Genomic DNA, 13543 nt, shown 5'->3' on the forward strand with positions numbered 1-13543 from the left:
TGGCAACCGCATGCGGACAAGCCTGATAAAGGCAGATAATAGCATTGCGTGTGTGCGTGCGTGTGTGTGCGTTTGTGTGCGTGTGTGTGCGTGTGCGTGTGTCTGCACTCGCTCCTTCAGGTGCTGGGCGAGGATCCAGAAAGCGTGGCTTTCATTACGTACGGATTGACCTGTTTTGCCCAAACAGCCAACCTGTGATGGTTCTTGTGTGAAGCAGTTTTACGCTGAAAGGGACCCCTTTCAGAAGGGCGGAAATGTTGCATTATGGGAACTAAGATCAGTAAATACAGTCATGATATGGCTGCTGACCCGCTGAGGTCACTCCGGCCGTGACATAGTTCTGGACCCAAGCTGCAAAAGGTCCTCATGCAAATAGCTTTTGTGCCTTAATACTGTTGAGTATATTTGTGTGCAAGTGTTCCTTTCCAGTAGCTGACGTGTACCCTTCTATTTCAAAATGTTTGGGAGAGCAAAACTAAACTTTCGTTCTCTTTTTTTTTCTTTTTTTTTATAAAGTCAGGGACCCCGTAAGTGTCTTAAATAGGCACAAACGATCATGCATCCCGTAATGACAGGGATACGTTCTGAGAAATGCCTCGTTAGGCAATTTTGTAATTGTGTAAACATCATAGAGGGTACTTACACAAAACTTAGATGGTATAGCCTGCTGTTTCACAGTACACTTATGTAGAAAAGTCTAACATAACGAGGAAAAGTATAGTGAATGCATAAACCATCCATCCATTTTCCAAACCGCTTATCCTACTGGTTCGCGGGGGGGGCGGAGCCTATCCCGGAATCAATGGGCACGAGGCAGGGAACAACCCTGGATGGGGGGCCAGCCCATCACTGGGCACACTCACACACCAGTCACTCTCACATGCACTCCTACGGGCAATTTAGCAACTCCAATTAGCCTCAGCATGTTTTTGGACTGTGGGGGGAAGCCGGAGAACCCAGAGGAAACCCCACGACGACATGGGGAGAACATGCAAACTCCACACACACGTGACCCAGGCGGAGACTCGAACCTGGGACCCAGAGGTGTGAAGCAACAGTGCTAACCACTGCACCACCATGCCACCCCCATGCATAAACCAGTAACGTACTTATTAACGATGATGTGCTGTACGTAATTATATGTGGTACAGTTTTATATGTCGCAGGTTTCTTTACACCAGCATGCGTAAAGAAAATGTCTGGACTGTAATTTTAGTCTTGCTCAAGCATTTGGGTTTATAGGGCTGCTTGTTTTGGTTGTGAAACCACGTACGCTCTCGTCCTCTCCGCGTGACCGCGTGAGCATCGATCTTGAGAGCAGCCCGTCGTGGTGCTGTGTAATACATTATTCAGTCTGAGACGGATCTGATAGGCTGGTGAGGTGGAAGGAGGTGAGGTTTTGCGGGGTGGGGGGCGTGATCATTTCCCTACAGTTTCTTCCAACATTATGGGACAGATTAACCTGCACGTCTCAGCTGGTGACAACCATTGTGAAATGTGATTTGGGGGTCCGTGCCAGCACCTCAGGAGAAGTTGGGGTACCAGGCGTTCCCATTGCATTGAACGGCATGTAGCTTACGTCATCCTGAAAGCAGCTCCCAGCGTCTTTATTTCATCTTTAATTATGTTTGCATTTCCTGCACACTATTTCTTCTGTAATGAAAATCGATACTTTTATTTCAGCGTTGACTCCGAAGCGTTTTTCCTACCGCTTGTCTTGTGTCTCTGCCTATTATTCGGAGGTGTTAACATCTCGCGTCGCTTCTGGATGACCTTCTGATTAATCCGTGGGACGGGGATGTGTGCTTGAAGTGGGAGCGCTTCTCATTTTCTTTGACGGCTTTGCCGATGTTCCCTGTCACACACATCCTTTCTGCCTTTTTTCTCTATGACCGGAATGGAAAGTTATTCATGAAATAGCCCTTTTGATAGCAAAGGAAATATGCACAAGGTCAGTCATTTTATTTTTCTAATGGTGAAAAAAAGCGGTTGCAGGTTGATGAAAGCACCCTTGGTGATCTTGGATCCAGGAGGCAGCGGATTGCCTCGTGTAGGATGTTTTGGGTGCCCAGGCAGTGTGTCAGGGTCTGTGCACTGGCCTCACTGCTGCGTGGTCACGGCTGCACACGATACCTGTTTGACTCTCGTAAGAACCCCGGACATAACACAATGACAGTGAACCAAAGCACTGCATCATGCATTGACCCTCCTTACAGTCACCAATGAGAACCTCCAGTACTTTAACCCCTTATCAATCCTGTCATCTTCCAACCACAATTCCAGTGTAGGTCTATCCCAGTAAGCACTAGATATGACAGGGGACACTCTGGACAGGATACAAGTCCTTGGCAAGGCATGCACTAATTCATTGAGAGCAGTTTACTTTAATGCCTGTTTTTAGCCTGGGTGGGAACATTCTGAGAAAACGCAACTCGTGCAAAGAACTAAGGATAGGATTCGCACCCACAACCTTGTGGTGTGAGGCTACATTGCTGCGCCAGTTTTATCATTGTAGCTGGGTGAGGGTCCACAGTGCTCTCAGTCACCACTCAGATGAGTGTGCAGAGGTCACATGGTGCATCCAATCACGCTTTTAAACGAGACCGTACCGGTCTCCGGCAGAGCGCGATGCTCGTTTCCTCGGACACCACACAGCTTCGCATAGCCTCCAGTTGTTTTGCTGAACGGGTTGTGCGATTAGACACGCCGGCACCTTCCGAGCGGCCGTTGTGTTGCACCCCAGAGGCGTGACAAATCGGAAAAGAGCAAAACCGGCCCATTTGTTGGATGGACCCAGAGAGGCAGTCGAGTCTCCGCCCACTTGGTGGGGAAAGTCACCACCCCATGCTGGGTGTACTGGGGGAACCATTGACAGGAATCCTGCAGGTTGGTGACATTTTCACCATGTTAATTTCAGAGCCCCAAAGCAGCACGAAGCCGCCAAGATCAGCATCGCAGATTCTCATTCCGCAGCTCACATTGTAAAATATTCAAAGCTGGTTTGGAAAAATTCTTCAGGTGGGTAAAAACTGGCTGCTCCGCTCCCCCAAATTCATGAACAGGTACGCAAGTGTGAGTCTCGCACTAAGGCCGGTGTGATGGAGGCTGTGCAGGAGTGAGAGGGAGTGCCTTTATCACGCTGACATTGAGTGTGTCCTCCTTTCACTAACGCGCTCGTCGAGTGGTAAACGGACACCCATCTGGAGCTTATCTTCTGCATACCTGGGCCCACTGGCTCTCAGCCAGGCCCATTGGTACTGTAGCCCAAACTTCCGTCCCCAGCTCTGAAGGAACCTACATTTGCGTCCTCCTGTCTATGTCTGTAATCTCACTTTAATCATTAGTGGACAAACGGATAATCCTATAAAGACTTCTGGGTAACTGACAGGGGCATCAGTGACGACCCCTCCCGAAGAGAGAACGGGGGACGGTCGTTTGGGACCCAGCACGGGGAACAGGGGCAGGAAGTCAGGTTGTGCATCAGGCCACAGAAGTAAGGCATGGCGTTTCGGGCAATCGCTAACACCTCAGCCGTAACGTTGGTCCTTCCCTGTTCACTACACGTTCACTATTTATATATAAACTACTTTCCATCAAACGCGACTGTGATATGTTCACCGGGGGCTCTCTACCCGTCTACGGTAACTGCCCGTTAACTAACCACCCGCACAGTAAATTAGATTTGTGCGTGTCAGCTCTGCTAGGAACTCGCAATGTGATTAATCATTTTCCTTTATTGATACGGCGGACGAAACCCGCAGCTTTGTAGCTGGACAGAATCACACTGGAGAGGGTGTCATGTGGTTAGGATGCTGTGCTTGTGACCAGTTGGTTGCTGGTTTGAATCCCAGGGTCATTGGAATAATTTCACCATTGGGCCCTTGAGCAAGGCCCTTAAGCTGACCGTGCTTTCTCATGTGTACATCGCTTTGGATGAAATCATCTGCTATATAAATGCATGTGAACATGGTCTGGAGACGGCATGGTCTCCCACCAGCCATGCTGGGGTGCAGAGAGGACCTCACACTGTTCCGGCGTGGACAGACACTTTCTCAGCTACCGTTTGCCAGAGAGGCGGCTCACCAGCGGCTTTTCCCAGTCGCACCTTTAATCCCTCCCGGCTCCTCTCAGCGAGGTGTCAGACTCAAGTGTGGGTGTGATTGTACCCATCCTGGTTTCACGTTGGGGGAGGGGCACGACTTTATCCCGCTCACTCTGGCAGGGACCACGGGCCTGTGACCACCTCCCCTCACCTGTAAGCAAGTCGGCTTCGGCCCTCTCTCTGTGCCCTCAGATCTCCCGCTCTGGACGCTGGCTGCCGGCCCGGAAATAGGCTCTGTCTCTTTGGAATGAATCGGGAGATGACTTGTGCTGTACATAAAAAAAGACAGTACATGTCAGTACATACTCGTACTAAAAGGGCAAACTTTCTGGAACTTTCTTCCAGAAGTGGCAGCATTCTTCATGGCAGCTGTTTTATCCATCAGCCTTCCTTCCCACCCCCATCCTCTCTCCTTTCTGCTTCTAATCACATGCTCTTTCTGTCCAGTGCTGATATTAATATGAAATATTAATCTATACTGTATTATGGCCAGGGTCACTGTTGGTCAGTAGACTGGACATGCACTCTTCCAGAGAAGATGCTGCCCGTTTCAGACGCCTGGCAGGCCAAAGGCCAGGAACCTGTCATCCTCTGTGTATGTCTGACAGCTCCGATGCCTGACGGTGGCAGGGGATCTGCGGCGGGGTCACGACTTGCACGTGACCTCTGACCCCTGTGAGGTCATTCACTTCTGCTGCGCTTGTCAGCGGTGTGTTTGAAAAGGGCGCACGTTTAGTCAGTTTGAAAATGCAGACGCTAACTACCAGCGGCACACACACCCAGAGGGGTGTTGTGTTCTGAGCTCTGTTCGTTTATATTTGAGGTAACCCCCCCCCCTTAATTCTCACACATCCATCTGTTTACCCCGTTTGTCTTCCTTTCTCTTGTCTCCTCTCTCCTCCCGCGGTCGAGTACACGGTGATGTCAGCCCGTGCCTCCGCTGCACTGCTCATATCCATCTATGTCCCAGCCGGGGTGGCCCCGTTCTCCAGACTGATGCCTTCTGTACGTTGGCCAGCTTTAACGGGGCCTTTGGGGAGCGTCTGGTGTTACAGGGTGTAAACGGCTGGAATTGAGTCTTTTTGGGGGGGGGGGGGGGGCCGAGAAGTCTGTCCTTTGGATCTTTTTTACGAGAGAAACCTGATAAATGATGTTTAGTTAAGTCACGGGGGGGCCAGGTAATCAGCACCGTTGATTTATGGAGACTGTTTGCTGATTTAGAAGAGTACATCCTTGAAAAGAACTTCAGATTCAAATAGAATCAATTAGTCTCATTGGTGGGGGTCAGTTACTCGTATCGCACTGCCCCCCCCCCCTTCTTTTTCAAGAGAAAATGACAGCCAACAGGTGTTCTGGCATGTTGACTTCCTGTAGTAGCCACTCCATACCTCAGTAATCCATGAGCCCCCATCCAAACTGCACGTCTTCAGATGAGGGGGGGGGGGGGGGGGGGAATCAGACTGTCATCCACGGCTCAGGCACGACCACCATGACGCCTCTTCTTAATTCTCCGAATTTTATAATTCGATTCAGTCCCAGAAGTTTCTTTTAAAGTGTTTTCTGTTGTACTTTAGAGTAGAGATTTATGTGAGAAACGTAACTGCAGCCGCAAAACGGGATCCAAACCGGCGCTCTGCGCATTTGCTTCTTTCTTCGACAGACCTCTAATTGCTGTGGCGGGATTGACTGAATGGATTTTGTCAGGAGGCTCTGGGTGGCGATGAAACAGGTTGACTCGCCTGAAATTGTAGTGTGGGTGTTGTGAAGCATTCGCGATTGTGTCTTTATTGTTGTAGCGCTCTTTAAGATATAGATTTAATATTCACCCACCATAATAAAGGGCCTTGTCTTGTGGTTTTGTGATTGATGGGGTTTGGTTTGGGAGTGATCTGGTTTTCATTCTGATTTTGACGAGACCAGCTGTGGGGTTGTGGGTCTTTGATATTTAACTGAGTTTAGATTAAGGAACCGTGCTGACCCCATCTTGGGGGGGAAATGGTTGGGCGGGTTTTACCCGGCGATGTTTTTCGTTGTTGTTATCTTTTTGTGTTTCTGATTTCTGCAGACATTTGTGAATTTCTGAAGATATTCACATAAAATTTGTCATCAGGGAAAAGTTCAGTATTGTGATAAAACGTCCGCATGCCAGCAGAAACTCCATCGCGGTTTTTCCTCCAGGGAGCTGAGTATGTACGGATTTTCACATCGCTGTGAAAATTATGTGACATATTTCTGCTGCTGAGGCCCAACTGTTCAGGTCCAGTACGGGTTCGAGGCCACATCCCCTCCCCCCCAGTCACTGTTCAGGTCAGAAACCCTGACTATGGGATCTCTTCCTTCTCTTCGTGCCTGATCTGTGGGATCCCCGTTAGTTTCCCAAAATTTTTTGGACCACCGACTTGCTGGGATAAGACGGAGCATCAGGCCCCATAATCCTCTCTGTCAGGAAGCAGGTTCTGAGCTTCCTCTCTGCATTCAGCTCACATATGACACAGCGTCTGCTCTGAGTGTCAGTCTCCCAGGAGAAGGATAAAGAGACCTTTGCTCCAGATGGTCATAGACCCTTGCTACGTCTGGTTCTCTCTCTCTCTCTCTCTCCCCCTCCCCCCCCCCTCCTCTGAGGGGGGACAGGGGGAGAAACCTCCCCCGGGAATGCCTTTGGCCTGTGGATGTGCCCAGATCCGTATCTGTAAACAGTGGCTACATTCCTGTGTCATTGTTTGCCGTTATAATTTCCTTGGATTGAGGCCTAATCAGACCTCTGGCCCAGTGAAGGGCATAGCCAGACTGGGGTCCTAATTCCACACATGTTGTGTTGGCGCCTGTATTGGTGTGCAGTGCACCCGGGAAGCCCCAGGGGGCAGCAGAGGTGTGCTGGTTCGACTCCCAAGATCGTGCACTTGAGCAAGGAACCAGGGAAGCTCTGGGTGGAAATGGCTGCCCTTCCTTCTAATAGGGTTAAAGTCCCAGCCCCTCGATTCAGGCCGGCAGACTAACAGGAAAAGAGCCCCACCCCCTTTACCTGTCACTCACCAGCTCTTTCAGTATTTATAGGTATCATCACCACCAGCTATCGAATCCTGTCACACCCTCACCACTGTTCCATTGCTGCTTAGCTTCCCAGGGACGTTTGCTGTCCATTGCGGTGGACTTGTTTGTGCCCGAAGGCCCGCCTCCCTGCCAGCGCATCGCGGGATTGATATCTTTCCTGTCTTTAGGCCGCTTGCCCCCGAGCCGCTCGCCTCTGGCCTTTAGCGCCTCATTAAGCGGCCGATCCCCACCTCGCTAGGCAGCAGTCTCACTTCTTAGGCGTGCATCCCCCGCAGTCCTGTTTCAGAAGCACCTGCTGTTTGACCCCTGGGGGCGCCAGTCCTATTAGGACGTATTTGTCGTAATTGAGTTGCTGAATTATTGATGACCTCAATCTTTTCTTAACGGGGCCACCTGACCGTTTGTGCCCCCTCTCCTGGCTGAAGCGTGCATCATCACTGCGGCCATCACACAACATCAGGCCATGCCTGCCTGCTTACTTTTACCTGGCATTATGAGAGCACCAGTAGGGGGTGCTGTGTCTCCTCTGCTCATCACTGGGTATGGTTACGGGTGGGAATTGATTGGGTTGGCTAGAGCCTTGATAACTGATTTCTACTTTGCTGGGGAGTGAAGGCATCATTGCTGTCTGTCAGGAGGCTATTCATGTAAAATCCTAATATAACAGCTTCTGGTCCTCCTGGACTTGATCTGCATGCATCTTTAACTGGGTTGATGTTTTCCACAGGCAGGCACAAATCGCCGTGTCTGTGGCTCTGCGCTAACGGGGCAGAGGCGCAGTGTTACGGATGGGTCGTTCGCCAACATTGTTGGACTTGGTGTCTTTCCAGTTCGGATGAACTATTTTGAGTCCGAATGGCTTATCAAGCTGTGCCAGTGGTCCGGACAATTATATCTCTTCCGCCGAAAGTACCGTGAGTGCGGGTGAAATGAACTTCTGGGCCACGCCACAGATGGTGCGGAAAAATCAATCCTTGATGGTTTTAATATGAGGATGTGTTTCACTCGGCCTGTTAACCCTATTTTGTGTCAGAATCCGTGCTCATCAAATGTTATTAGCGAATGTTTAGCCTAATTGATGGGCGTCATTAATGTAGACATGGCTCAGCCTGAGGAGGAAATTCTACTTTTCTCTTGCTTCAAGATTAATTAGCGTGTCTCACTTAATGCTCCTGGTTCGGTTTTCGTGTCTTGGCTCCTGTAGTGGGTTTTCCCACAAGATTTGCTGCTCAGTGTTGGGGATAATAAGAGCAAGGATTACACTCTTAGTCTTGTACAAACCAAGAGCTTACCGTTTCATCCTTGCTGCTACCCCAGTTGGCAGTCTGCCGCAGTCTTTGTGTCAGCTGGTGGATCCGCCTTAGGGCACCACCTACTGGTGTGGCTGTCTTACTGTTCTGCCCAAAATTCTTCAGCCAGCCAGTGCTATGAGATTCCATTCTTTTTGTCTCCTCCAGTGGGTGCTGGTGTTTTTGGGTGATCTCTGTAGTGACGTGGCACTCATAGATTTGATGCCTTTATAGTGCCATCTAGCGTTAAAGGTCGAGTGGTAATGCTACCACTAATAGCATTACCGTAAACCACTAATAGGCATGGCAACTCCTCAGCCTCCATTTAATGGTTGATGATGGGCCGTCTGGCCCTCTGCTTTTTGACACACGTGACACGCTACGGACTCAGCGAAGGCCTTGTGTCTTTCAGATTACCACCCTGATCAATCACAAGGACAAGCCCAAGAAGACCGAGAAGACCCTCAGGGCCGTGCAGAGGGTGGGCCAGGCTGTCGGTGTGGCCGTGGGTCGCTTCGTCACTGTGGGTGAAGCCATCGCCGCGGAGAATGAGGAGCTGAAGGACGAGATGGGCCTGGCCTGCTTCGAGGCACGGAGGGCAGGTAGGAGAGCTTGGGGGTGGGGGCATATGTGTGCACATAGATACAGATGGGCTATTTCAGAGCCATATTTCAGGCCCGGTGCTGGAGAGCCCATACCCATAATGCATCTCCGCAACGTGCTGGAACTGCAGGCGCAGCCAGCGTCCTCTTAGTGCGAATGCGTCTGCTGGCTGATGGGCGTGGTCTTGCTGAATTTGAAAAGCTGTGCGTTTCATGCTGTGTTTTTCGTTCAGTGTCACGAGTTCCTCGTTTTCAAAGTGTTCCTTTCCGGTGCAACCCTCACTCCGTAATTTTACCACATTAGAGGAGATGGCGAAGATGATGATCCTCCCCCCAGTTCTAGGGAGCTCTAGGGTGACAGTCCCTGTTCTCTGGCTCCTGCTGGTCCGGCGTTTTCCGGGTGGAAAGCCGACTTCCGCCGCGCCTGACGGGCCGTCGCGCTCCGCCTCCGCACTGAGCCTTACTAAGCAGCCTGGCCTCCTGTAGCCGGCCCGGGCCTCGACGTCTCTGCTGTGCCTTACAAAAGCTCGTTTGTTTGGGGAGGGCTTCCCCCCCTCTCCCTCTCCCCCCCTGCGGGTCCTTGGCAAGTTTGAAAATAAAGCCGTGGGGGAAGATGCAGAAGATAAAGCTCCCCCCCCCCCCATCCATTTAGCATTGGCCTGCGAGACTGCGCTCAGCTCCATGACAGCCTTGGAAGGACAGTGTTTTCCTGCCAGACAGATCCTCACTTGATATCATAAAGACTTACAGTATGATTATTGATTATTAAAGATGAGTTTACGGCAAGGCGTCCTTGTAGGATCCCCCGTAAACTTGATTTCGGGAATGCTGGCCGCAGTGGGATTGTGCTGCCCAAGCGATGCAGAAGCTGAAGTGTGGTTCGCGTGGTTTTTGTGCAGGCACTGTTTGTGCGCCCCCTGTGGTTAGACGAGAGAAGCGCAGGTTCTGGCGAGTCTGTGGATATGACTCTGGGTGGCCACAAACCACATGAAAGAAACCACGCCGGCACTCTAATGAAGCCCTGTGGCATGCTGTGAGAAGGACGATTATTTGTTGCGGCCCACCCATGGCTACGTAAACCTTTTCATTTCCCGTTAGCAGCATGCAGAAGCGCGGGCCAGAACAGACTGCGCCACCTCCAAATTCTGCCCCCTAGTGTCCATCGTGCATGTGGAGCAGTTGATTGAGGCTTCATCCTGTCCCATTATCACTTGATAGCATGGCCGGTTGACACCAGAACTGCGCCCCCTATTTGTGGCATGTCTGTACTGCAGCGGTGTTTCTCAATATAAAGACATTCCAGTCTAAAAGATTATGCCAATATAAGACACTACAGATCTTGCCCTGTTTTTTTTGGGGGAAAGTGTGCCCTTCAGTGTGGGTGCCGGTCCTGTCCGGAACGTCTGGCTTTTCTCTACATCCTCACCTCTCCGCTGAGGTATCTGCTGACCCCCCCCCCCCCCACCTCCCTTCACCTGGCACGGGCGTCATGTTGAGAAAGGAGTCCTATGATGGAATTAATTTTTTTGGGGGAAAATGAGGGGGAAAGTCTAAAGAGAGACAAACACCTTGTGGTGTTTTGTTTGTATTGCAAGGTACTTTAATGGATGCCTAAACCTGTCTTTGAGTCTCTATTATTAAAATAATGTGTTTTTATGACTGTAACGTTTCCATTTTTTTATATGTTTGTCAGTCTTTAAGTGGACTTTTTATTATTTCTTTTTTTTTGGAGATTTTGGCAAGAACGATTTCCCGTAAATCGTTATTTAAAGAGTCTGACAAAGACGTAGATATTTTACGTAGCTAGAGGGAATGATTTAACCACACTGACTTAAATATGCCTCCTTGTAATTAATTCGATAAAAGGATGGGATTGCATTAGTTTAATCTCCCTCTTCTTCACTGTGAGGCACGGAAGTGAAATGAGGCCAATTTGTGGAAATTGTTTGATGGGTTTAGTTCGGCGGTCAGGGCGTGTTTGTGTTGGACCCTCGGGTGGTGTTGGAGTTCTTTGTGGAATCTCTCTTTGTTTGGTGTTAATTATATTCCTGGCGAAAAACTTCACAAAAATTCTCACTCTCCAGCAAGTGTCCAAAATGTTGTTTGGGAAGATTATAGGATATTGGGTAGTGCACATATCCCATAATGCTCTCCATGAAAGAAACGAACATAGACGTGTGTGTGTGTGTGTGTGTGTGTGTGTGTGTGTGTGTGTGTGTGTGTGTGTATATAATCCATATCCAGTGTCCAACACACCTGCACCATGGAGTAGAAGGAGTTAAAGGAGATGCTCAAACACCTAACAGTGAAATTACCCTGCCAGCTATGGGATTCGAACCCACAACCTTCTTTGTACAGAACCCTAACAAGCTGGCTTGCATGTTGCCACAGTGGACTGGTGTACAGCAGTGTCTGCTATCCAAATGAGGCAAGTAGCTCAAAACATATCTTATCGTCACCCAGGATTGAATAAAAAACAAAGGTTGCAGCCCAGCACTGGGCTCACTAGCATTGGATGAACAGGTTATAAGATGCATGTAATACAATTGAAAATCCATTTTCTGAGTCTGTTTTTCTATTGGATTATCCATATTCTGGTATCTGGTCTGGCTTTAATTGAATTTCTCCACTGACAATAGGGCACTTAGCAAGGCAGCGATGATGACCTTGCTGTTAATCGTAAACCTGTCCGATTGCCACTGTTTAAAGTCTGACCTTCAACGTGCTGCCAGATCCAGGCATGGTGTTCATGAAGTCCTCTTCTGACCTAGAGCCAGCCTACTTCAGTAGCCTGGTGCACAGGCCTGGGACTACAGGGATCTTCTGAAAGAACGGAGGCCTGTGAACCAGGGTACCATGCAACCTGGTATAAGAAGGCCCTTCACATATTGATTGCAACAATGTTACAGATTTTTGTTAGAACTCCTATCAATTGAATGGACTTGTAACGGCTACAGTTTAAAAGGATCCAGTACACGGTTCTTTAGGCAGTACTTCAGGTGAGGAGAACCAAATGAAATAGCTTTGAAGGACCAATTACAATATGCAGGCACCCAAGATGACCTACATGGCTAACATGCTAACACTGGTAGCATGGAGCATACAGGCTCTCAGGATGACCTACACGGCTAACATGCTAACACGGGTAGCGTAGAGCATACAGGCACCCAAGACGACCTACACAGCTAATATGCTAACGCGGGGGGTCATCTTCTCTGCCCCCAGGTGATGCCATTGCCCATCTCACTGACGTGGTGAGCGCCGATCAGCCAGAGTCTGATGGGCGGACCACCATCTTCAGCGACAAGATGGCCATGGTGAAGGCTGCCAGGATGCTGCTCTCATCCGTGACCAAAGTTCTTGTGCTGGCCGACCGCGTCGTCATCAAGCAGATCATCACGTCTCGCAACAAGGTAGGTTCCATGACAAGGTTCACATCTCCCCTAAGAGCTCGTCTTGCAGTTGCTGATGCACTCAGTCCTTACGGCGGTGTTTCCATTACCACCAACTCACCCCCATCCCAGCTTTCCTTAAAATGGTTCAAGCCATTTGCTGGAAAATAACGATTTTTATTCATTGTTTTTACTGATATGGGCGTATAATTTTACTGATAATGGGGGAAAACGACAGCTCTAGGTTACAGTGCATCTCATCATTCTAGAGTCGGTGAATTGAGATGATGTGATCAAGATGCAAGACTTGTTCATGAATATCTACTATTTTGAAAGGAAATCTGGCAACAGAATGTTCTGCGAATGAAACTCTGCCACCTGTTAAGAAGTGTCCAATAAGCATTCATTTAACATCACTCCCTTTGTTTAAGTTCCCATAGTCTTAAACATCGGGAGACTGGTTCTCAGGCAGCCTCCATCTGCCTGGGTTAGACTTCTCAAAGGCAGAAAATATTCCTAATCATTCTAATGTAATGCAACAGCATAAAGGAGTGATGAAGAACATGACGCATAGGGGTGTGCAGAGGCATTATTTGTAAGCTAAAAGGGATCCTCTCCCTCCGACCATTACTTTCTGCCCAAGATATGGATGACCTAATTCTCCTAAAGACAAACCGTCTGGAGGGAGCTTCTTTTTAGATAACTAATTAGTTTACTTGGACCCATGACAGATGCGGGTCAAAGGGCTATATCAGCGCTTTGATCGTGAGTATAATCTTTGGAAAAGGTGTGGGGTATCGCTGATAGGTCTTTCTGCCTTGTGCCTGTTTTAGGGGTCCTGGGATGTCATGTGAAAATGTGTAGCACAGACTCTGATTAGAGGTCGTAACCCCCGGTGCCCTGCAGGTTCTCGTCACCTTGGACCACCTGGAGATGGTCAGCAGCTTCCAGGAGTTCGTGCAGATCTTCAGCCAGTTCGGAAACGAGATGGTGGAGTTCGCCCACCTGACGGGAGATCGGCAGAATGTGAGCATCAGGCCTTCGAACAACACAAAAAAACAAACAAATGTGAAATGCTGTCACCCACTGTTTTCCCCTTAATTGACA

At 49.3% G+C, this 13543-nt stretch overlaps 1 protein-coding gene across 1 annotated transcript in view; it reads left to right on the forward strand.

The window, feature by feature from the left end:
- The window catches only part of ctnnal1 (catenin (cadherin-associated protein), alpha-like 1), a 38061-nt gene that overhangs the window by 12383 nt on the left and 12135 nt on the right, over positions 1–13543 (forward strand). Inside the window, 3 exon segments of the mRNA XM_048993624.1 lie at positions 8855–9044; positions 12270–12457; positions 13343–13462. Of these exon segments, the coding sequence (XP_048849581.1) occupies positions 8855–9044; positions 12270–12457; positions 13343–13462 (498 nt within the window).

Source organism: Brienomyrus brachyistius, chromosome 23 (assembly GCF_023856365.1).
Source record: "Brienomyrus brachyistius isolate T26 chromosome 23, BBRACH_0.4, whole genome shotgun sequence".
Classification (NCBI taxonomy): Eukaryota; Metazoa; Chordata; class Actinopteri; order Osteoglossiformes; family Mormyridae; genus Brienomyrus; species Brienomyrus brachyistius.